General features: G+C 34.9%; 1 protein-coding gene across 1 annotated transcript; it reads left to right on the forward strand.

Moving 5' to 3' along the window:
- The first annotated feature begins 1,229 nt into the window (after window positions 1–1,229).
- Window positions 1,230–24,526, forward strand: LOC149803422 (RNA demethylase ALKBH5-like). The gene is made up of 3 exons (XM_089953124.1): window positions 1,230–1,942; window positions 6,246–6,326; window positions 8,915–24,526. Exons 1-3 carry the CDS (start codon window positions 1,245–1,247, stop codon window positions 9,231–9,233), a joined length of 1,098 nt encoding a protein of 365 aa, XP_089809250.1. The 5' UTR covers window positions 1,230–1,244; the 3' UTR covers window positions 9,234–24,526.
- Window positions 24,527–26,264: the final 1,738 nt, after the last annotated feature.

Raw genomic sequence — 26,264 nt, forward strand, 5'->3', positions numbered from 1 at the left:
CGTTATTTAGCGTGCATAACAAATTGACGATTAAAATAATAATACAGGTATTTTTCTTTAAATTGTGATTTATACATATGTAAAAGTTAAAGCAAAAGAAATTGAGACAGATGATAGGTTTTCCTATTAACATTTTCACCTGTAATATTGGATTTTATATCACGACCTATGTTGAGATCAACAATTTCAGATCCATTTTAAGTTATTCCCTCTCAAAGAACATTTGATTCACAAAGATGTCAGTTATTATCGATATAAATCGTTGTACTTCTCGTTTTCACGTATTTGGTCTATGGAAGAGAGAATTATTAATTAAGTCTGGCGCAGTTGCCTCCCTTGCACAATATGCGCTGAAAGATGAAACGCTTGTACGTCTTGCAAAGCAAGTTAGGTTTGACGAAGAAAAGGAATAAGATGACGATGGGGATAAAAATTGACATTTAAAAAAGGGGGGGGTCTTTTTCTTTGTTGAGTTACTGAGTAACATCAAATAAAATTGTCAGTTTCCTTTGTTTTTAACGAGAACTATGAAAAATAGGCAGTGCAATTTAATGTCTTCCCTGTACATGTTATGAAGGTTTAGAAATACGCTGACAAAAACCTGAAAAAGGGAAACACGAAATATATAACAATATATTAATTGTATACTGATTTGGCGAATATACCAGGGCATAGAAACGTTGAACGAATTGCCCACTGAACTTAGACACAGAGACACAGTAATCACATTCAAGAGGGCTCTCAAAACTCACTTATTTCGACTGCAAGAACAAACTTAAAGACCTAATAATGTTTCCTACCTGAAATATTCTCAGCATGTTTTTATATTATTTTTTAATGTTTTTCCTAATTTCACGGTGTTTCTTTTTGTAATAATATTATTATGTGATTTTCATCTTATAGGTGTTGTCTAATGTTGTAAAACGCTTAAAGCTTCTAAAGATTAGGCGTTATACAAAGTCCTCATTATTATTATTATTATTATTATTATTATTATTATTTATGACACAAGTAAGGATAGCCATATAGGAGAAGAACACTGGATTTAAATGGATTAAAGTTTTGGAAAAATGCATGCAACGTGTGCAGTATACTTTCTTGTAATTAATTATCGTAAATTATTTACTGAATCATTAAATGATACAAGCAGGTTGAATACTCCGGAATCAGATCATAATTTGAGTGAAACAACGCGTAGTCACGTTTATTTCCCGCGTGAATTTGTTGATACCCTATGCAGAAAGATGGCTGACGAAGTAGACGACCTGAGATTTAAGTTAAGATCGCCGCAAAATAAGTCGAGTCAGAAGAGAAAAAGAAAGTATCCACACGATGAATATGACAAAAATAGTGAAAATGAGCGTGTCCCCAAATCAAAGCACTGTGGACAAAGCCTGTCAGAACGTGAAGAACAGTTGCGCAAAATACATAGCGGCATCGTGCAACGTCGTCTGTTCACTGTGGAACAGTGCGAAGAAATAGAGAAGAAAATCGACGAAGTCGTTCACATAGCTGAGAAAGGAGGATACAGAGATCACACAGTTGATAGAGCGCCCTTGCGAAATAAATATTTCTTTGGAGAAGGTTACACTTATGGGTCCCAACTTGAAAAGCGTGGACCAGGGATGGAGCGAGTGTACCCTAAGGGAGAGGTAGACGAAATCCCGAATTGGATAGAAGAACTCGTAGTGAAGCCACTTTGTGATGCCAAGGTTATTCCAGAGGGTTTTATAAATAGTGCTGTTATAAATGACTACTTGCCAGGCGGTTGCATTGTATCACATATAGATCCACCACACATATTTGAGAGGCCAATTGTTTCTGTCTCGTTTTACAGCGACTGTGCTTTGTCATTTGGATGCAAGTTCACATTCCGACCGATCAGAGTATCAGAGCCTGTACTTTGGTTACCAATTTCAAGGGGATGTGTCACATTGTTGAGGTGTGTTGTACTTGTGCACTTACAGGACAGTGTTTACATACAAGTATTTGTTTCCATCATCTATGGAGAATGTCTTGTTTTTAATGTCCTCAGAATCAGTGACATTTCTAAAAATTGATGCTTTTTGCTTGCTAGTGTGAGACAGAAGAAACACGTGCCTGACAAGCATATATACAGATATTACCCTATCAGAATGGTCTCTTGTAACAGTTTTGCATTAAATTACTTCACCCTATGTCATATCTTTAACAAGGACACTTTAAAATTGTCTGCTTTGCTTACATAGATAACAGAGGTCTCACTAGGATTTTACAACTAGGAGCCCAGGACTCCTATTTTAGTAAAAATAGGAGTCCCACCAGCAAAAGTTGCAGTCCCCTCCTGTAAGCATATTAGACATACCTGAAGTGGTTAAATGCCCAGGTGAGAAGAACCAATAATTGTCACTGAGTTTATGTTTCCAAATTTTGTAAACCACTGACATATTTCTTGTTTGTCCATTAGAGTCAGATTGAATTTTATCAATTCAGGGAAAAGCCTTATTCAAAATACTAAGCCAGGCATCACATACTTTCTTACACTTAGCTACTGTCCCATCTAAACTGTCAGTTCTAGCAACTTTAGCACTTTTCTTCTGAACCTCAGTACAGTCTTCATCAATTTGACCTTTTTACCCCAAAATACTTAAACAAATTTGTAAACGGCATTTTGTCTAAGTCTTGACTTATCTTGATTTCAAGGTCATATGCACTACTTATTTGGCTACACAAGGAAAGTAACAAGATAGTGAAAGCTAAAGTTGTTAACTCAATGTACTCTTTTAATGACCACATGTACATCTCTGGGTCTTCCTGCCTTAGAATTTTGTCATTGTAAATATCAGCACATTTTCCTGCCACTCTGCAACTAGACTAAGTCTTTGAACTTGCCACCCAGCTATTGGGTCATGTTCTTTTGATGTACTCTTATCATGACATCTACATCCAAGTGACTTGGCAGCCACTGAATTCTGTCATTTTAAATAACAGCATAGCTAAAATCATAATGATCAATTGATCAACACATTTCTTCACTCAGCAGGTGGTTGAAGCTTGACAGGCAAGCCTTTGAATTTGCCACCTAGCTATTGCGTGTTCTGAGGACTCCTGCCAACTGATTTTCTGCCTTCCAGAGTAAACAAAATTGCATCCAGATATGCGTGATTAAGCATTTCCGAGAACTCTGGAAAAAACAAACTATTAATATATTTCAGTTCATTATTGAACAAATGTATTAAAGATTGTGTTTTGTGCGATTCACATTTTTAAGTGCACAATGTGTTAATTTGTTCAGATGTCTCTGTAGTCCCATATTCTTGGCCCTTAGGTCTCAATCTAAAATTATGAAGCAAGTATTACTTTAGCTGAATATGTAGCTTCTTAATATTTGGTAAGTGTTAACAAGATTATAAGAAGCTTTAAGAATTGCCTCTGGGCTTGACACATGTTTTTTACCCTGTAGGCAAGTGACTTCTGCTTATTATATATAATCACTTTAGTGGTGACTAGAGTTACTAAACAGCTGTGTATGATTCTTCTAAGCCAGTGATATTTTAAATGAATTCTCCTTATTAATCAAAGATCTTTCAGTTGGTTAAAAATTAGTTTAAAACTTATTAAACAGAAAATTTTGAAACATAAGCGGTTGTTTTTGCAAAAACATAAATTAATTTGGCCACTAGCACTAGGTGTTGCTGAAGTAATATTTGACTACTATAATAAGATTTGTTTTTAATGTGCAGCCAGGGATGGTCTGAATGTTTTTTAGTCTGAGGGCATCACAGAAATCAAGACACTCTCCCCACCAGTCATTTCATTCATGATTGACTTTGGTGGAAAATAATATAAAATTGGCCTAATTTACCAAGGCAGTGATCTAAAATTGTCTTTATTTTTGTTTCACTGGACTTAGCTTATGGTAGTGAAAACATATGCTTCATGTACCCCCAATTTTAGTTCCTTTAAGTCCCATTCTGAAAATGGGGGGGGGGGGGGGGCATCATTTGGATTTTCATTTTTTTGTTTTCTTTTTTTTTGTGGCCATGGCCAAAATATTACAAAATAAAAAACCTGTTCAATTTAGAATTGTCTCAAATGTCTGGGCTGTGTTTGGAAAGTTTTTTGACTTGAACCAGTCAGACATAAGAAATTTAGTTTGATTTAATTAAGGTGAGTCTTGTTTGTCATCTTGTAGACTAGACTTAAGTGTAAAAATCCTGTAACACGGTTTTGGCCAGAGTTTGTGGCCTTGTAGTTGCAGAAATAAATGAGACATGAGTTCACTTAAAAGAACTTGTATCCTACAGGGTGGCAGACATTACACTGCAAGAATTTGGTTTCACTGTCAGTGGACAATGTTAGGTTATGCAAACTGGTCAAGGATAAACCATCAGAGGGTTATGCCTAACTGTATTTGTGTGCTATATGCATTCAGCAAATACCACTTTACCTGCAATTTATTCTCTACAAGGGATGCAGTTGGCCACTGTTGGGTTTGAAATTCCAAAATCTTGTGGAGTTTTCATTCTGCATATTTTGTAAAGCTCAACTCTCCCCTAATATAACATTGTAGTACAAGTTATTAAATGCCAGCCAAGTGCACTATAGATCAAGCCTCGTTACCGCAAAATCAAAGTGATAACAGTTGTTCAATATGTGTTGGTTGGGTGAGGATCGGGGTGCATTTAATTTTGTAAAATAATTTTTTTAAAGGAAATAAATATATAGTACTTGGTTTTGTATTTTCTTGGAACCCATATTGTCATTGATTTGATAGACGAGTTCAGGTGCAATGGTTTCATTTTTGGTTACACTGCTCCAGTGGTCTGGTGGTTAGAGAACCCACCTCAGATGCAGGAGGACATGGGTTCAAACCCTGGTAGAGTCAGACCAAAGACTTATAAAAAAGGATACTCACAGCTGCTTTACTAGGCACCCAGCATTAAGAGGTTAGTGTTAGGACTGGTCAGCCTGGTGTCAAAATAATGTGACTGGGTGGGACATCATGCTACATATCTACTGCATGATGCCCCAGTGCTAGACATCACTATTAGCTGCCACAGTGTGGACATCATAGCAGTATGACTGAAATTTGTTAATGCTATATTAAAATCCAAATCACACACAGTTTGGTTACAAGATCCATAGTGGCTTATCCAAAATCACATTGCAGTGATGGGTTTTATAACAAGGGAGAACTGTATGTAAAACATAGATTTATGCTGTATCGAAAAAGTATATTGAATCTTCCATTCAAAAATGGGTGACTGCAGGGCAGCTTTGGCAGCTAAATCTACTCTTTGTTACTTTTAACACCAGAGTGCCTAAGCAGTCCATAGTACAGAATGTTGCTCCTCCTAAACTACATTAAGAGGATTGCCATGAAACTTTACATACATGTTTATCATATGGACTAGTTAGACCTGGATGAAAATTGTACTGATGGCATATACAATATGGCTGCATCTTGAAAATCTTGTTTCCGCTACTCCTCCTGGATGAATGGTCAGGTTTACGTGGGGTTTCACCAGGACTTTATATGATATCAAGTGAGTCCTAAATGAAAAGCACATCAATCTGATGTTGTCTTGAAAGTCTTGTTATAGCTACTTCTCCTACATGGATGGTTGTATCATCGTGGTATTTTCATTGAAAGATAGTGTATGATATCCTCTTGGTTCTAAAAGAAAATGGTGCCAATCTGATGTGCATTATGGATACTTTGCAGCCATCCTGAAAATTGTGTTATTATTTAGTCATCCTGAAAGGTGGTCCTAGCCTGAAAATATTGTTATGGCTGCCACAGTGACTCTTAAAATTTGTAATGTCACTATTCTGCCAGAATGGATGATTTTTATGACATGGCTTCTCAAACACAAGACTTGCAATGATGTCTGCTTTGTTCTAATTGAAAATTGTGCCAATCTGAAATTCAGCATGTGTACCAGACCCTCTAATATTAACACTTTGTTAACTCTGTACGATATCATAGATGGTTTCAACACTCAGCAGTTAAAAGGAAGATATGGTCTTATTTCAGATGTATGAATAAATCACATTTCTGCAAGATTCTTAATAAATGTGTATATTCTTCATTGGCATATATGTTTATTTTCCACTGGTGTTTGGGTGCACTAATAGAGGGGCATCCTGCATAGGACATGCATAGTTAGGACTGTGATTGATGGTGGTAGATGAATATGGATGATTAGATGGGGAAAAAAGTAATATTACATGTATTTCAAGTTGATTATTTTTGTTTTCAGTGGTTATGCTGCAGATGAAATTACCCACTGCATCAGACCTGAGGATGTCAAAGAAAGACGGGCAGTTATTATACTGAGAAGGTAACATTGGTGATTTAATCATATTACAGTAAAACGTGTTTTGAGAGACCACCCCTTCTGGCAACAAAGATCGGTCTCTCAAGACAGGTGGTCTCATAGCAGTTTTATACAAAAAGACATTTGCAAGGTCCAGTTTCAGAACAATTTAAAGAAAAATAACCACAATATCTGTACATATATTATATTATTTATTAATAGTTCTTGCTAAAATATTGTATGCATTCATCTAAAAACAAAATTATATGGCAGTAAAGATATACTACTATCATTAAACATGAAATCTCACTTACATTTGAAGAACACATATTTAAGCATATGACATCGTTTCTGATATACTCCTTTTCCTTTATAACAACCTAAATTTGTTTTACCGACATTTAAAACCACTTTTTTGTGAGTGGTCTGCTCTTTTTCACTTTTTTCATTTACAATAATTATTTTCTCCAGGCTTAAAATTTTCCTCTTTTTAATTGGAAGTCTGTCCATTGCTATTAAGGTTCTATGTGTTAACATTATTAATGCTCAGTTGTAATGTCAAACATAAAGACAGTTTTGACTGGGCTTTGGAAAAATATTAAGAATCTGTACAAGTGCATTGCATATCGAACAGTTAATGAAATAAAAAGAAACAATTATCTCATCCAGAAACAGAACCATTTACTCGGAGACAAAAGTAAAAGGCTTCATTCAGAGAAGACGTACAGACAAACAATATACACTACCACTGCATCAATTTTGGCACTACAGTGGCAATTTGTGACATGTTCTTTAGCCTGGTTTATGGACTGTAACATCTTTCAGCCACAATCCTTTTTTATAAATATATTTTATAATATTCCTTTTATGTTTGTTTTTCATCAGAACAATCATTACTAATCAAGAGGTTGTTGTAACAATTGATAACATATATGTAGTTGGTGTCTGTCTTTGTTCTCACGATATGGTCATTCATAGGGATGCTGTGTTCTCCTATTACAAATGATCTACGATAAGGCAAGGAAGCAGGATAAGAGCAAGAATAATTAGTCTGGTTCCCTGCTTTGTATGCTTCGTGTGTTGCTCCCCCTTATACGAATAGCAGAGAACAATGCAGGGAGCATATGAAGCAGGGAACCAGACTAAGGAATAATCTACATGTACTTTAGTCTGGTTTACAACAGAAACTATAACGCACTATAAGCTAAATTTCAGCCTTTTGTTTTCTTATGCTTTTTTAGGATGGTATGAGTGGTCATTGTTACAGGGATTAAATAAAGATCAGTGGAGTTTATCCTTGGTTTTGTAATGCATTAATTCATAGCTGGGTTAAAATGCATATATTGCCAAGACATTGCGGTCGCTAGTCACGTTTAGCAGGTGGATGTTCACAACAGCATTTGTTTAATAAAATCGATCAGTGCATTATGATTTTGGTCGGAAATGACAAGTGGTCGCACATAGCAGAGGTTGCTCACAAGTTTTTACTGTACAGTGCATTAATAAATTGTACCTTGAAAAAGTTACCATAAATACATGCTTATTATTTCAGTTCAACTGCAAACAGCATAGATTTGATCTATCATCACAAGATGGTACTGATCATGGTGGTGGTGTTTGTTTTACTGAGCACTGTTAGCATAAACCCGATCTGCTGGTGCATTATGAAATTTCAGATCTGGGTCTATGCAGTTTGCAGTTAAAATACTTATAAGCGAGTATACATGGTTAGTTTTATGGCTTCAGATGTTCTGCTCATAGTAAAGGTCATGCATGAAAATATATGATGATCAGGAAGTCTTTCTTGATATAATACATGCAGCAAATTTGAGGGGACGACAGAATTTACCTGTAAACATTTGAACTAATTTGGAATTATTGCGATATGGAAGCGAATATGATGTAACTTATAAGATGCCTCTTAGAATGTCTTTCATTAGATCTGTCGTAAGTTGAAAGAGTTAGTTACAAATTGTTTTTGTTTCATATTGGTTGCATCTGTTATAGTAGGTTATGCAAGTTATGGAAACTTATTTCCTGACTGAGGAGAACCATTGACATGAATGAACAAAGCTAAATGCTGCTAAGACTTCACCATAATTTTCATGGAAACTTGTATAGAAATAGTTCATGGTATTGTTTTCATGAACTGTCTTTTCTTGCAAATATACACTGTATCAAAGTTCTGTTTAGCGACTGTGTCCAATGAGACAGATGCTCATTCTATTGATAAGCCTTCCTCCGGTTTTTCATAAATAAGGCTGCAGTGGGATAAATACTGTTTTAGTTTAGCCTAAGCTTCATAATGAAGCTGGATTTTTTTAGAGTTGCATAGTTGCTTCTTTTGATGAAGAAACACTGCAGGTCAGAACTGGGTTTCTGTGACCTGCATGGCTTAACCATTATTGGTAAAAATAATGTTTTAGTTTGAATTCAGTACTATTTCATGTACATTGTGTTCACCAAAGTTGCAATATACCATATGCATACTTTAGGATGGATGTATTGTGGATCAAAACTGGCTCATTATGACCTAATTTCCAAGATTAATTCAACATTACTGAAATATACTGGCTCAATTGTCTCTTTATTGACTTAAAACTTTTCTTCAGGGTGCGAGATGATGCACCAAGACTTGAACCTTCCTTATCCAAGGTGCATATACCTGCAAGCCGCAAACAAACCCGAGAGCAATCTGAATCACACAAGCACAATGAATCCGACTCAGAATCTGATAGCGAGGATCAGCATCGAAGCCGACAAGACAGAACTATTCTTCACAAGAAGTCTCATCACTTAAATCCAGAGAGCTCTGTACAGGAAGACCATTTTCATGGCCATCACAAAAAGAAAAACAAGCACCACAAATCAAAGCATTCAAAGAAGTCTCAGTCTCTCTCCCCTCCGAATAATCATCAAAGTGTCAAATGATTATCAGCATATTTCTTTCATTTTGTACTCAAGTTGATAGAGGTTGTTATGTTTCAGTTACAAGTGTGTTTCTTGTGAACAAATAGATTATACAAAATTATCTGGCTATACAGATTACTTACCTAGAGTAAGTGAGGCTTGTATTTTTTGTAAATTTCTGCATTTAAATACGTTTCAATTAGACAATAGCTAAACCAAGTGGGAAAAAAAGCATTATAGATTATTTCAAATCCTGAAATAAAGCATTTGCCTTTTCAAAACAACATTTCATCTTTGCCACTTGCACTTTGCTAGATACGATTAAGCACCAGTTCATTATTGATCAGACTGGATGAAAGGGATTTAATTCTTTTGCAGTGTGAATTTTGTTAACCATTCTTCTCCCATCAAAATGTGAACGGGTGTGAAATGTTGAACCATGTTTGATCATTGATTGGGTACCCCATGTTCTTTGTTGATGCATTTGTCTAGTGAGCTCAACACCAATAAATCTTGTAGACTCAAGATTAATTTCATCTAGGCAGTGAAAAGTATTTGCTGTTTCCCCAGAATATTTTAATTGGACTGTGGGTGTCCCAGTATGTACATATAGAGTTTCAATGTACGATTCTGGCAATGTAGTTACGCTCAAGTTTAGAAAACAAAGATAAAGGCAAAAAGGGTAGATCTTTTAAGTACAAATTCAGGCATATTCAGACTTATTTTAAAAAGTCATGACCTCAGTGGGACCGTCAAAGTGGGATGCAATTGTTGCCTCCTCCAACAACTTTCAGGGGTACAGATTGGGCCTGTTCTACATCTGAGCCCATGAAAGTGACCCAGTGTCATCAACATAAATGCATGATACCATCTGTTGATTCTGTGCTTGTTAAGATATAGGTAAACTTGTGTGCAATAAAGGTATAAAAAATGTAACATTTATTTCAATTTACCCTATTAATGGAAGATGCAGGTTATGACATGGCTCAAAGTTAACTCTAGTCTGTTAAGACAAGGCTAGGGAGCTTTTTTGTCAGACTAGTACTTTTTATAATTTCATTTCTCAGACAGCTAATGAATCTTGTTTTATCTGTGTTTTGTGGGAAGGGCTAGTGAAGATTCAGTTTGTTAGCAGTATTTTACCAGGTTGTAAAACAGCCTTGTAATTTGTGTTCCCATATTGCATCTAAAGTCTGTGATGTTGGTGAATAGAAAAAGGTGACTTATATTTAAATTTCTCTAACCATAGTAAATGTAGACAAAACGTAATGTTTCAGATTCCAGATAAATTATTTGTTATTGTAGGTTCTTAAACTAATGTTTGGAGACAAATTTTTTATGTGGACAAAGACCCAGTTCAGTCCTTTGCAATATGAAAATTAGACATTTTCAATACATACCATATATATACTTGCTTATAACTGAGTCCAGTTACAGATCTGCCAGCACATTATGCAATGGCAGATTAGGGTCTGTGTTTGCAGTTGGACTTAACATGTACATGAGTTTATATAGCTTTATTTATGGTAATGCCTTAAGGAAAAGTTTTGCAAACACTCCTGGTAAAATCCCTGTCTATTTGAAGATATTATCGGGGTTTTTTTGCGTACATTTGTTTCTTATTTTTTTTGAAAAGGAGAATGCTTATTTTAAAAAATCAGTTGTATTTAACGTGCAGACTAGAGAAGTGTTACTTTTGATGTGTCATTTACAGTGTTTGTCATCAGTGTAAAGCTTTTGCAGTTAGCTTAGTTTATCAAATACTGGTCATAATGACCTACTTTTCCACAAGTGATTATGTTCATTTGGTTTCTCTGATACTATTGCCTTTACAGTCTTGCAACTTGATGGGTTCATTTGTCTTGGGATATATTTTCCACTGTGTGCAAAAATGAGTCTCAGTGACATATTTTGCTTTGAATTGTGTGGAAAATGTTGAGGCAGAAGAGATTGAATATAGCATTCAGTGGGGAAGAAAACATTCTTAATGACTATCAGTTTTTTTTGGTGTGTTTTTGTTGTTTTTACTATGTATTTGTATGCTTGAAAATTGTTTGGCCAATTAAGTTTGCAGCATTTCATTTACTGATGGTAACTAGATGTCATCTCCCATATTGACTAGCATATCACTATTTGATTTAACAAGCTACATGCTGAATAATGAAATATGGTCTCAGTAAAGGTTCTTTGGCAAGTCTCTTATGTTTTGAGTGATACAGTATACATGACGGTGTAAACAGTTTCAAGTTATGTTATTGTATTTTCATAGAAACTTGAATTGAGTTGGACAAAAGAAATATTCTTGCTTAATTTTTAAAAGAAATGAGACATTGTGTAGTTAAAATTAAGATTGGAAAGTAATTGTTTTGAAAGAGTTCTACACATTCTTTGAAAATAGTTACTGTGCCTTATACTTATCAAGTCTCCAAGAAAATGTATGTGTTCATATGAAAAAGTTGTCTTTATAAAACAAAACTATATATTAATCAGTACTCTAAGATTGTTCAGTGATATTTTTATCACGGTGAGGAATTGTGCCTTCACTGTTTGTAACAGGGACATCTTTGATTGGTCAGATCTGTTGATATCTTCCATTGTCCGTCCACCTATTTTGATAAGCTTGTTAGCTAGATTGCACAAGAGCACCCAACTTAAGGAAATTTTGTTTTATTATGACCATATGATTGATTGCCTACTTAAATTTCTAGACACTGCAGAAATGTTTCAGTATTTTTACACCCTTTTTTTACTGTACTTTTCTGTTATAAATTCTTGTTCTGAGTATCCAAGCAAATGGCACTAGAAGTAGGGAAACGAAAATTCATTTGGAATCTTTCTATGCATATGATTATGTAAATGACCTGCTTAGATTTTTGTGCCATTGTCACTGTTTGTTTACATGTTTGGATGTTTTGGAATTTGGTCTAAAGTAAGACGCATATTTGTTTTACAAACACATTTAGTTTTTTGAGGAGGTCAGTTTAGATAAATGAATTTAAAAACCAATAAAGCTGAAAAAATATGGCTTCCATGTGCATTTATCTGAAATATCAGCCTGAAAACATTGTATAACAAAAACTTTTGAACACCATTGCCTCAGATTTCAATGGATTGCTTTCAAATTTGGAACATGTTAAGGAAATGATCTAAAGATGCAGATACCAGCAAATCGCTGTAATACTTTTGTTAGAGTTTTTGCACTTTTTCACTTAAAATGTGATGTATGACAGAATCTTTTTAACCCTTTACCTCATGCAAGCGTCTTTGGACGCCCCTACTCCATTCGCATGGAAGCGCCTTTTGATGCCCACTGTAAACATCAGCCATTTTGAGCTAGTTTTCATAGTGCCACCTTCGGGGAAAACCCCCTATTAGATACCACATTCATTTCTGCGAATGACAATTACGTCAGATCACATGGTCGCTATTAATGCACTGGTTGATATCTGCTATTTAAAGTAACTGGGTCATAATCTCCACTCTCCAAAATGGCAGCCGCAGATTTCATTCAGTACATATGAAGTTTTCAAGATTAGAATAAGAACCACAAAAGATTCAATAAATTCGGTAAAGTCTCTGATATTGATGTAGGCAGCAATTAGTTTTTATAAATTATCAAATTCAGATGACTTAGTGATGTAGACGCACACGAAAACCTTGTAAATTTCGAGTATCGGAAATGGCAGCTATGTTGGTCACGTGACCTCACTGACATGACGGTGAATGCGTTCTCTCTCTCGATTTTGAAGCACATAAAAATTTCTTCCGTGAAAAATAATTACACAGCTATAACAATCGGAGTTTACTCTTAAATTTTTCCACATATAATATATGTGTACCAAAAACGTAAAATGATTAAAATTGCTGTTAAACGTAACATACACTACATTGCTTAACAGTTCACAGGCAGGATTTCATTCAGTACTTAGGAAGTTTTCACGATTAGAATCACAACCACAAAAGATTCAATAACTTAGGTAAAGGCTCTGATATTTATGTAGGCAGCAATTAGTTTTTATTGATTATCAAATTCAGATGACTTAGTGATGTAGACGCAGACAAAAAACATGTAAATTTCAAGTATGGGAAATGGCAGCTACGGTTGGTCACGCGGCCTCACTGACATGACGGTGAATGAGTTCTCTCTCGATTTTAAAGCACATAAAATATTCTTCCATCAAAAATAATTACACAGCTATAACAATCGGACTTTACTCTTAAATATTTCCACATATAATAGATGTGTACCAAAAACGTAAAATGGTTAAAACTGCTGTTAAACGTAACATAATTACACTGCTTAACAATTCACAGGCAGGCCTTTGTGTATGTGGTCGGCTAGGTAACCGGTGTTCTGTTTATAGCGTGCTGCACTTTATCACTATGCTCTATGAGGTAAAGGGTTAACACAACTCTTCTGAATTTTTTATGTATCTCCATGTAACTTTGTACATGTGATGGTTATCATTGTTAGTTATTTCCCTTTTTGTCTTGCAGCTGAATTCAGTATGATAAAATCTTCTGAACATGATTGGTCCTACAGTTTTTGATGGATCACTCAGAAACTTGGTATATATTATAATTTTCATTTGAAGATATGCATTGCAACAAATCTTGGCCGCTTCTGCGATTTTTGGTCGAATAGGTTTTTTATATATACTTGGATGCAGTGTATGACAGAATTTAATGAATGCAACTAGTCTTGTAACTTTCATTAGATAACCATCAGACTTTGTACCTGTTATGGTTATCATCTCAATATGGTGATGTTTAAAAATTACTATGCTATTGCAGTTTTTATTAGATTTATCACACATGTTGTCAGCAGCTGAATGAAGTGCAAAACAGGTACTTGGGAATGTGTCTCATCTTGCGGGGTTTTTTGTAATTGCCATGAAACTTATTACATATTATGGTCATTGTTGAAACGTGCATATTAACAAATAGTGTGTTCTTACAATGTTTGTAGGAGTTATTGGTGTTTTTTTACTTTGCAAAGTATAACATTTTCAGGGTATTGATGTGAAATTTCACATTATGGTCATCAACAGAAAATAGGCATTCTTAACTCTTTGTACAGAAACTAATGGCAGAAAATTTATCAAATTTCTTCACTATTTGTGATGCAGGAGAGGCAGGGGTATGTTCACATGAGAAACTTGCTCATATTTTTTTAATTGTAAATATTTTCAATCATCAAACGATAGTCCATGGAAAGAAACTGGGTTTTCTTTACTGTTGATGTTCCTTTGGCAGTAGTAGTTGTATTGCAAGGAATGTTGTTATTGTAAAATATTCTTTGCAGACCAACCAAAATGATGTTTTCTGTTGTGATTTAAGCAGCTGTTGTGATTTAAGCAGATAAGTAGTAAATGGCATGCTAGGTAGGTCTAGCAGTTTAACTCACTTTGCCGTGAGGCCAGCTGAGCTTTTAGGATGACCTTGTGTTTACTGTGCAGGATGTTTTGATAAACAATTGCCGTTTTAAACTTGTTCTCTACTGGACTGTTTTTGACCAATTTTTGCACAGGGCATCCTGGCTAGATAGGCATTCAGATGTATACAAATTATGTAAATCCAACATCAGATATGGATGCCATTGCTAAAAATAGTAAGATCCAATTAAAACTGTTTTAGAAACTGCTGAACAGATCGTGATCAAATTTGACAGAAAGTATCTTGGAAGGAATTTTTTTCTTCAGATTTGTGCAAAAGATGGTGAGCTGCATTCAGATGTTGCTGCTGCGACTAAAACTAGAATAGCCTCTGTTACTGAAAGTTGAAAAATCTTGAAATGACATAACCAAAACTGCTGAATAGAATTTGACCAAAGTTGACAGAAAAGCATGCTGGCAAAAGACCTTAAAGTTTCTATGAACAATACTGATGTGTCACCAAATATGACCACTCATTCTAATAAAAGAAAACCTTAGCTTCAAAAAAAGACTCGACAGAATTTGATGAAATTTGACAGATGAGTTTTGTGTTACTGATGATGATCTGCCATTAAAAACAGTTATCAATACCAGAAAGCGAAACAAACTTGAAAGAACAACTCCAAAGCTGCTAAACTGAATTTTATCATGCTACATATCCATGCATGCCAATAATATGCTGGTTATCAAATAGCTGGCATCACTTGAAAAAGAAAAGCCATTAAATGACCTCTGCTCGAAGACTCAACAAAGTTTTACTGAATTTGACAACTAGCACACTGTCAGAAAAGTCTTTCACATTTGTTCAAATGACGCTGATCTGCCACCAAATAAGGCCCCCTTTAATGAAAATGAAAAATAAAACTTGTTTTATTGAGAGCAGCATGACATGAAAATTTTCCAATTTGTTCCTCCAAAAATTAGAAAAGGACTTTTAGTAACGTTTTACCAAAAGCAACATGACATAGAGTACCTCTCACTTTTGCACAGCTGAAGCTGATCCATCATCAAATATGGCCACTGTTATTAAAAAAAAGAAAAATCTTGAAATTATATTTTCACAATACCGCTCATCAATTTATGACCAAATTTATATTGGAAGAAAGTTCTTTCAGTTTCGTGCAAATGGTGCCATTTTGCCATCAAATATGGCAGCTCTTACTAATAATAGAAAAACGTTTAAATGACATATTAAAGCTTCTCAGGATAATTCAACCAAAATTTATGGAAAGCATTCTGGCATAAAGGGCTTCAAAATTTGTATAGAAGATGCCAGTCCACTACTAGAAGTTGAAAATCATTTGCACAACTTATCTGAAAACACAGCTTAGCATAATTTATCCAACTTAGTCCGAAAGTATTCTTTTTATCACCCAAATGATTTATGACATATAGTTTAACCAGATCTAGTGAATGAAATGAATCTGACTTGTCAATAGTTTTTTTAAAAAATATTATTTTGTTTTAGAGGAAGTCAGCAGGTGCAGAACTGGGTCAATTGGAAACCAGATGTTAAGCAAAGTTACATTTAAAAAGAAAATATGCTGAAGATTTTCACTTTTTTTGTGTGTAAAATGAATCGAGCATACTTCTTGGTCAGTGAAAAATAAAGTTGTTTATTTAATAGACTATGGTTAAAAAAAATCTAAAAAAGTCACATTATTCTACCTTATTATTATCAGATAAACAGATGGTTGAAGTGGTGAGACTTTCAGCTTATGTTGGTGTTTCTTCTTCAGAACATTTAAAGAATACCAAGCCAAGACCTTAAGGGGCCCCGAGTGGCTGAGTGGCCTAAGGCGCTCACCATTACGGATCACTGCCATCTCACCTCTGTCTGCGTGGGTTCGAGTCCAGGATTCGGCCAATGTGGGTATGTGAGAAAGCTTGCCAGCAGCTTCTCGTGGGTTGGTGGTTCTTCTCAGGGTTCTCCCGGGTTCTTCCTCCACCATTAATAATGGCCGCCATGCATAGCCTATCATGTGCTGAAAAATGGCGTTTAACCCCACAACAACAGCAACCAAGACCATAAATGTGTCTTTACTCTCCTACCAAGGGAGGTAATCAAAGGGAGAATAAGTATCTAAAGACACAGTTTCGGTTTGGTGTTTTACAGCACAACAGCATCAGTGGGTTATTTACTGTTTAGTGCCAAGACAATTTTTTGAATAAAGTGCCGTGTCCAAGAACATGCCAGGGTTGTCAGCCAGGGCTGATCCAGTGGTAGGATTCAAACACATCCTTACAATCACAAGTCTAGCGTGCTAATGACCAAGTTACTGTGACCTGTGCCTTCCTTACTCACCTCTCACAACATAGCAGATAGTTCATTGGGCCTATTCTTCATTACCCAGTTGGGGACGGTGGTTTTCTTAAAATATGGGTGGGAGGAAACTATTTACAATTTTAAAAAATTGCCTGCATGTAGAAGTTACTTTTCAATAACAGCCTTACTGACCCCAGGTACGATTGAAATTCGTATAAAATCTTTTGTTCGTCATTAGTTGACACCCTTAGATAATTTTTTGTTTCCTCATTTTTTCTTGTGGATGCAGAAGGGAGATCAATGTATTTGAAATTTCTCAGCATTTGTTAAACACAGATTCAGAAGCTGAAAATCATAAACCATATTTAGGGTATTTTGATATAGGTTAAAAATGTGCAGATTTGTAGACCTGTCAAAACTAAATTTCTCATGAGAATTGTGTAATTTTACTTTTATTCTTGTTTGCATTTTTTATTCAAATTGATTTCTTAGGACAAAGGAGTGCCAGCTACAGTGATTGTTGAAATTGTAGGGGTGGAAATCAAAGAACTGATGTCATAATATAACATGTTTTATCAGGGACTGGGATGTTTTTACATGTGACTTGAGTTAAATATATTCTTGCTTTCAAATATGTGGGGGGTTTTGAATTTTTTTTTCTTCATTTCTTTTTTAATTTTTTTTTTTCTCTTCAAAAGTAATTTTCTAGACTCCCACCAATAGGTTCTGTCTATTAGGCAGTTACAGTACCTTATGTATGAGTTAATCTCTTTTTTTTCTTCTTCTTCTGCAAACCAAGTTCTTTATTATCAGTTTTGTTTACACACCAACTGTAGGTGGAGTTTACCATGTTATTTTGTCCATCAGTCTGCATACCCTTCTTTACATTGGTTTCTTATTTAGTTTCTTCTCAGTAACTGAAATTTGTCAGGGCTGTTCCAGTTAAATATACATGGGACCCAGAGAAGACACTTTTAGTGTAGAATGGTCACATACAGATACATTTAGAATCTTTTATTGTTTTCATATAAACTCTTTGGGTAATCTGAATACCCCAGAATATATTTTTTAAAAGTGGCTTCCCTGGGTACCATGAATGTTTAAATGGAATAGCCCTCATCATCAATCACTGCTTAGTATTTTAAGTAACTCGCATTTGGGGCAACATAGAAACTTACTGATTTCAGGCTCTAAAGGTGAACTATGAAGGTCACATAAACTAGACGAAAGAAGACCATTTCCACACCATATCTTGACTTTGTGTCTTGATGCTTTGGTCAGACTTTGTAAATGGCTTGCATTTGAGATAGACACCAAATGGTTATAGGGTCAAAAGGTCATGGTTACATTGATCCTAAAATGAGTGTGTGATTTGGATTTTAAAGTAGCTTTAACAATTTTTCAGTAACATTGCTACAATGTCTACAGTGTGACAGTTTATAGTGATGTCTAGCACTGGGGCATCATGCCACAGACATGTAGCATGATGTCCCACCCAGACACATTATCCTGACACCAGGCTGACCAGTCCTAACACTAACCTCTTAATGCTGAGGGCCAAGCGAGGCAGCTGTAAATACCATTCTTGTAAGTCCTTGGTATGACTCGGCCGGAGATCAAACCCACAACCTTCCGCTTCTGAGGCAGACGCTTTAACCACTAGGCCACCAAAGTGGTTTATTCTAAAGTGAAAGATGGCTTCTATGTGATATCTGGGGGTTTTTACCTTTTATTTAAATTTTGTGAATGACTTTGCATTTGAGTCAAGGAAGTTGTCTTTTCATTTTTATGTGAAAGTATCAAAGAACAAAGTCACATTGACTGAAAGAAGGCAAAAGAGTTTTCCTAAAAATATTCCAGTTCTGTACCATATACCCTGATGAAACTTTGTAGATGGATTGCATTTGAAACAGGGAAGACTCCTGTTAATTTGAGGGACCCCAAGAAGGAAAACTGTTTCCATGATTCCATGAAATAAGTTCTGATCCAAAAAGCAATGAGCAAACTTTGAGGATGGCTAGCTTTAGAGACAAGATTAGGTCCACAGTCAGGCTCACCACCACTGAAAGAAGAAACAGTGCTTCTGCAAAATAACTTATTTCTGTATCTCTGAGCAGATTTTGTGGAAGGCTTGCATTTAACACAAGGAAGACACTTGTTGATTTTGGATTTAACCATTAAATGTATCAAATGAATGTGTATAATGTACCATTTATCATGTGGTGGATATATAATGTACCTTTATGGTGCTTTTGTTATAGATAGTTTGGTAGAGCTATATTTTGTTAGTGTAATTTGCATTTTGTTCAGTTTTCTTGAATATATCAAGCACATGTTTGTTTGTTCTAGAGTTTATGATTGTACATAGACTGAATAATGATTATTATGGTAATGATGATTACGTGCCAATATTCACAAGTGCTTCATATTATAGATCTATATAGTTAGATATTAGCTTCATTAGTCACAACTCTTAATTGATGTATAGATCAAATTCAGTGCAACCTCAGTGGGCATTAAAACATGTATGCTTTTAGCATCATCACGTTTTTGAAAACAAATGCAGATCTATCACATGGCCTCTTTTTGATATTAACCATTGTACAATGCTCTCCATTACCCAGTGAAGCTGAGAATGTACAAATTGCCAATCAGCAGGTTCCAAAATTTGCATGGACTGAAGCTGATCTAGTGCTTTATTGTTACTAAAAATAGACCAGTGATTCTAGTCATTGGTTGACAAGAATGACATGTCGGTGTAACCCTTTTCAGTGAAGTTAAAATTAGCATGTATGTTGTAATTTGGTTGACTTAATGGATGGACAAAAAACGTTTGTTTTGACTTGCATTCAGAAAAATAGAAATATTACACTATGGCCTGCGTGTCAGCAGATTCTGTTGATTGAATTTATATATGGACTAATGAGTAGGACAGCATAAAACTTGGCATGTGGGCTGGATTATTAGAAGCCAAATCACCTCCAGAAGTGTTCTCACCAACATGCATTTTATTGGCTTAGATTTTCAATTCCTAACTTAATAACTCAATTAAAACATGGCTGTTATATATTTCACAATGAAATAAAATCTAGCTAGTAAGAGAAATGACCCTTGGACTTTGCTATTGTAGAAGTGTTAAATTATCAGAACCAATCTGTCTTCTAGGAAGCAGAAATATAGACAAATGGACATGATTATAAATTTTATAGTCTGCTGTTTTGATATTTTTTTTACCCCCATAATTACACTGGTTCTTTATGATTACCAAGTATAAACATATAATTTTAAAAAAATGTCAACATTCTTTACGAAGCATGTACTAATGATGTGCCTTTTGCTGTTGTGAAAGTCAACTTGTCCACTTGATGACTAATGGGTGGGTAAAGACCAGCAGCTTTTGTATAAAAATAAAGTTACGGATTCATTATGGTCTGATATCTTAAGGAACAAGTAGCAGTTGAAAGTGATGGAGGTTGGCTGCTGGAGTTGAAATAATTTGCCATTGCAATTTCTGCTTGAGGTTATTTCTTAATTATAATCCCATTCTAGGTGTCAGAAAAATAAAAAATGTTCACATTTATCCATTCCAATAACCATTGGACACTCAATGCTCTAATGAAAAGAAAAAAAAAGATCACAAGAAGTGCACAAATTTGATGTCCATCATGGCATATGTCCCTAAAATTACATACTGTAAATACTCTCTTATAAGTCTGGTCCAACTGCATATAACATAGACCCTGATCTGCCATTGCATAATGCATTGACAGATCAGGGTCTTTGTTGTTAGTTCTACTACTTAGACTTAAGAAATGTATAGACCTAGATCTGCTAGTACATTGTACAGTGGCACATGTTTGTGCAGTTGGTTGTGACTTTGATGCGAGTATACATGATAGGCATTGATCAAGTTTTGGATGAAATAGACTTTATCTTGCATCGAAAAATATCAAGGTATTTTGCTGTTTGATGATCATTTTATTAGAGAAAATACACAGGTGGTGCATCCTACTTTTGAGGACTTTGTAAAATATTTTAGACCAAAAGTATCCATTTCATGCCTTTTTTCTTGTACCAAAGACAACTCCGGAATATGTTTTTTTCCTTACTTAAAACAAACAAGCAACCTACATTATTAGAAGAAGGTCATAGCTATCACTGACACTGTTCCATAGTCTTGTCAAATAAAGACAACAATGATCAGTCAGGTTCTGAGGTGGGTGATACTTTCCAGAGGACTCTGTCAAAAAGAAACAATCTTAAATTACTGTTTGCCAACCAGGACAACCTGAATGTATTTGGTGCTAAATGTTTGTCTTGTTTTTATATATATATATATATATATATATATGGTTTTGTATTATAACAAGCATTTATTGTTAGGACAAATATCTTACATGGTTAAATACAAGATAAAATAAAGTGAGATTTGGTATTGTATCTGAAAGAGTCCCTTTTTTGTGCCATTATCAACAGCATTGTAATCTTTTGGGGTTTATTTATCCATTTGGCAGGATCCCAGTGTATATATATCTGCCTACTGAATATACAGAAGTTCATGTTTGGCATTGTTCTTTATTGTTAAAACTAATTATCTAAACCAGTCATACAGGGTTTGATATGTTTAATTATTTCAGATTATATGTAATTCATTTCCTTTTTTTATGGACCATCCTTGAGAAGTTATGAGAACATTTGTCATTTGTACACAGCCTCTCTCAGAGTGAGGAGTACATACCTAACGATATGATTTTGATATTAAAATTTACCCAGATGCATCATACATTCTATACATAAGTATTGGGGCTTGACTTTTAATCTTATTTTTGTTTTATATTTTGTTTTGTAATTCAGTTCTGATGTTTAAGTTTAACATTACATTGTTCACTAAAAGTTCAGATTTGGAGCACACTTAGATTGTGACCAGTCAAAGCATGAGGTATTAGTCAGACAAATTTGTTTGCAGTACTTGTGTGATACTGCCAGTAAATCTGGTTTTGTTATCTCTACTGGTCATAGACACCAGAAGAGCTCATGGGATGGTCTGTTTCTGACACCCAGATGTCTATTAGCACATTTTTTATCACTACTTCTCCTCAACCACATGGGGGATTGCCTTGAAACTTTACATACATTCACCCCCAAGGTCTAGTTGGTCATATATGAAAATGGTGGTATATGGACATCCAGTCTAGATACTGTGGCAGCAATCTTGAAAATCTTATCACTGTTCCTCCTAAACAGAAGGTCATTTTACCAGAAGACTTTGAAATAATATCTAACTGGTCCTCAATGAAAATGGTTCCATTTTTGAATATATGTGGCCATTGTGGCAGCCATATTGAAAATCTTGTTATCACACCTCAAGTCACATTAGTATGGTGGGATGGCACTAAAACATTCTGTATGTCTAGTTGGTCCTAAATGGAAATTGTGTGGGTTTGACTTCCAATATGGCTGCCACAATAGCTGTGTTGTCCTTCTTAACAAACAAGTTATCTCCAGAAGGGATAGTCCTGTGAATATGGGATTTTCACTAGGTGTTTTTGACATATGTCCTTTATGTATATGATACTGATCTGACATTAAGTTTAGGTACCACAGCAACCATCTTGATAATCAACATGGGGTTTCACTAAATGACTTCTTAATTGGTCCTAAATGATCATAGTGCCAGTGTGACTTCCAATATGGCCACCACAGCATTCATCTTGAAAATCTTGCTATTTCTGCTTCTAAATGGTATCTCATATCAACCTGAGGTTGATAGTAGAATGTTGCTCTTAAAATAAAACTGAGTCAGATTGATTGCCAATATACACACCAGTGATCATTTTAAACATGTGTCAATACTCTTCATAGATGGAAAATAATTTCAGCATTGGGTGTTATTCAGAAAACTTAAAATATCTAGTTGGTACTAAATAAAAATATCTAGTTGGTACTAAATAAAAATATCTAGTTGGTACTAAATGAAAATATCTAGTTGGTACTAAATAAAAATATCTGGTTGGTACTAAATGAAAATATCTAGTTGGTACTAAATGAAAATATCTAGTTGGTACTAAATGAAAATATCTAGTTGGTACTAAATAAAAATATCTGGTTGGTACTAAATAAAAATATCTAGTTGGTACTAAATAAAAATATCTAGTTGGTACTAAATAAAAATGGAACCATATGGCCATCAACTTAATGGCCATCAGCTTGTTGTAAATGGAAAGTCGTATCAGTATATTCACAAGAAGATTAATGATGGTATCATTGGGTCTGAATGAAAGTGGTACTGACCTGATGTCAAATATGGCTGCTTTAGGAAGCATGTTAAAAGTTGTCACTAATTCTACTGACTGGATGGATGGTCATATTCAAATGAGGTTTTCACGAAAAGTCTTATTATATCTAGTTTGTTCTACATAAATATTGTATGATCTTTAATATGCAAATGGCTGCCACAGTGACCAGTTTGGAAATTTTGTTGCTCAATACTGCACCAGACAATTAAAAAGAACAAATGGTCTTATCTTGGTTTTTTTTTATAAAATTTTTTTACAGTAAATTATCAGTCAATTTGAGTGACTTTCATTTTAAGATTATTTCATGTGAAGAGTTTCATTATGCACACATTAATTATTTTTTTACTAGACAGTAATTGCATACATTTTCATCAGACTGAAATGCTGGTTGGACATTTACTTTGATATAAATACAGGTTTTTCCTACAGACATTGAATAAATGTTTCCGGTTATTAGCATGTTTTACAGGAAATTGGATAAAGAATATCTTTGATAACCTAAACCTTTTAAAAGCCATACCTTGACGAGTTATCTCCCATGTAAAAAAAATACATATACTCTGTTTACAAACCAAGGTGGTGTTTTATAGTGGCATATACCATATTTTGAGGTACTAAGTAAAGCTAATTCAAGTGTTGTTTTTGCTAAACATTCGGTAAAATACATGTATGTACAAATATCATCTAACTGTATTCTGTATCTTTGAAATTTGACTCCATTATTCACTAAGAAAATGTAAAAGACCACATTTAGGTTTTGCAACATATTTTCCATTTTCCAAAGTTAACACCTTATGTTGAAAAGATCATAGAACAGGTGATGTAATGGTGAAATGCACCAAGGGTTTTTCTAAATGGAAACTTGATATTCTAGTGAAAAATTTTCTGTATTTGGTTAAAATTGACTTGCTAGTTAAGAAATGTTTTGCCTTGTAATGTGTGCATCCCTGTTTCACATTAAATTGATTGTTTTTGTACTTAGAAATTTCAAGCAGTTTTTGGCTTCAGGAAAGACCTTTTGAAAAAAGGTGTGTTTGAAGGCTGTGTGCCCAGAAGGAAATGGCATGTAATAATTTTCATCAGAATTGGGTAAATGATACACATGACTTTTCCCCCCCTCTTTTCATTGTATTTGCAGTGCAAATTTTCTTTTTGTAATCTTTGATAAAATACATAGGTATCTATAACTGAGAAGTATACATGCATTTAATTGGGAATTCTGTATGTACCATTTAATCCTTGTTGTGTATTTGTGTAATTGGCAAACCAAGGCAAGCATAAATAAAGAACCTAGTTGATGGAGAGGAATGGAACATCCTTTGACTCATTTCCTTTTATATGCCCACTATAAGGTGGAGTATTTTATGTTAATTCATGTCATTGCTAGTTTCCACACAATAACTGAAGTTTTCCACCAACTGCAGTATCATACTATGCAGTTGTCTTGCACTTTGTATAAGGAACAACCACATCGATTTAGAAATCAAAAGATCCAGGATCCATGAAAGAAGAAAATGGCTTCGGAAAATAGCATTAGTTATACATCACATACCTGGACCAAACATTTTGGATTGCTTACACGTGGGGTCCAAAGGTCACTAACCGAGAGGAGAAAAATGGTTTCCACACACAAATTGCCGACTATGTAGCCCCCAAAGATTGTGGATGACTTTCATGTTGGGTAAGGATGAAAACAACCGATTTTGGGGCCTAAAGGACGGTGGTCAAAGTAAAGTTTTCTGCATATTAACATTAGTTCTTGATCATGTACTTTGACCAGACTTGGTGTAGGGCTGGCACTTAAGATATGGAAGAGGTCTGTTGATTTGGGGGTCAAAGGTCAGGGTCATTGCAACCCATTAGTCAGTGCAAGTGCCTACATAAAGGACTATTGAACATGGGGTGGGCATGTGATGTAACATGCATCATACTCTTGTTTGCTTCTGAGTGGAAGGTTCCAATGTGATTACCTTTCAGACCAGGCAATAGTGCATTGTGTGTCATTCATCTGTCAGTGATAGCTGTTGTAGCTTTACTGGTCATGGACCAGAAGGGCTTATGGGAAGGTTTTTATCCATTGTCTGTTAGCAGTTTTGCTATTGTTGCTCCTCCTAAAGTACTTGGAGGATTAGCATGAAACTACACACACATTCATCCCCTGATCTAGTTGGTCCTAAATGAAAATGGTGCTGCATGGACATCCAATAAAGCAGGACACTGGCTATCGTGAAAATCCTGTTATCACAACATCTGAATGTAAAAATTTGATTGCTTAATGAACCAAAACTTACACTGTGATGTTTTGGAATGTATTCATATCTCCATCCTCCCCACCATGACTGTCATTCTGTTGTATTATTACTTCATAGATGGAAAGGAAAAATCTAACAAGATGAGCTGAAGGGAATATTGTTAGTACTGTGACATGCAAAATCCCTCATTTTGAAGGTCAAAGGACAATGTTTTGTTTATAGAAGTGAAGTACATCATGGATATATCTGCTAACATTAGAACAAAGCTGACCTAATTTGGTTTTAGTGACCTTAAACAGATTTCCAAGGTCAGTAGTTGTTTCATGCAAGGGAATGTGTTAAGATGTTTTGGATACTATCTCAGATGACAGATGTTGGTGAAACCTGCCTTAAAAATGAATTGGACCACCAGAATCGTACGTCTTATTTTAGGACTTTTAAGTTTAAAAAGAGATTTAAAATATTTGATCTGTCTCGGAAATGTTGTATTTAAGAGCATGTCTTTTATGAAGGTGTCTGCAAGGACAAGTTTCACTGTAAGTAAGGTGGAAGAATTAAAATATCTGGCTTACATGCTGTGTACTACTCCTCCCTCAATAATGCATATATCCCAGTTGCATGCAGAATCTTCAACCAAAGTACTAAATAAAAAGAACAAACAGAAATAAGATTCGTTTTTATATCGTGAATGCCTAACCAAAATGCCTTGCATTAAAAATACATGTAATAACAAAAAATGTAAAACAATTGTTTACAACTGATATAATAACAGGAAATCTACTGAAGTCATGTACTTGTGTACA

The sequence above is a fragment of the Sinohyriopsis cumingii genome, chromosome 3, assembly GCF_028554795.1.
Source record: "Sinohyriopsis cumingii isolate HCF-2022 chromosome 3, ASM2855479v2, whole genome shotgun sequence".
NCBI lineage: Eukaryota > Metazoa > Mollusca > Bivalvia > Unionida > Unionidae > Sinohyriopsis > Sinohyriopsis cumingii.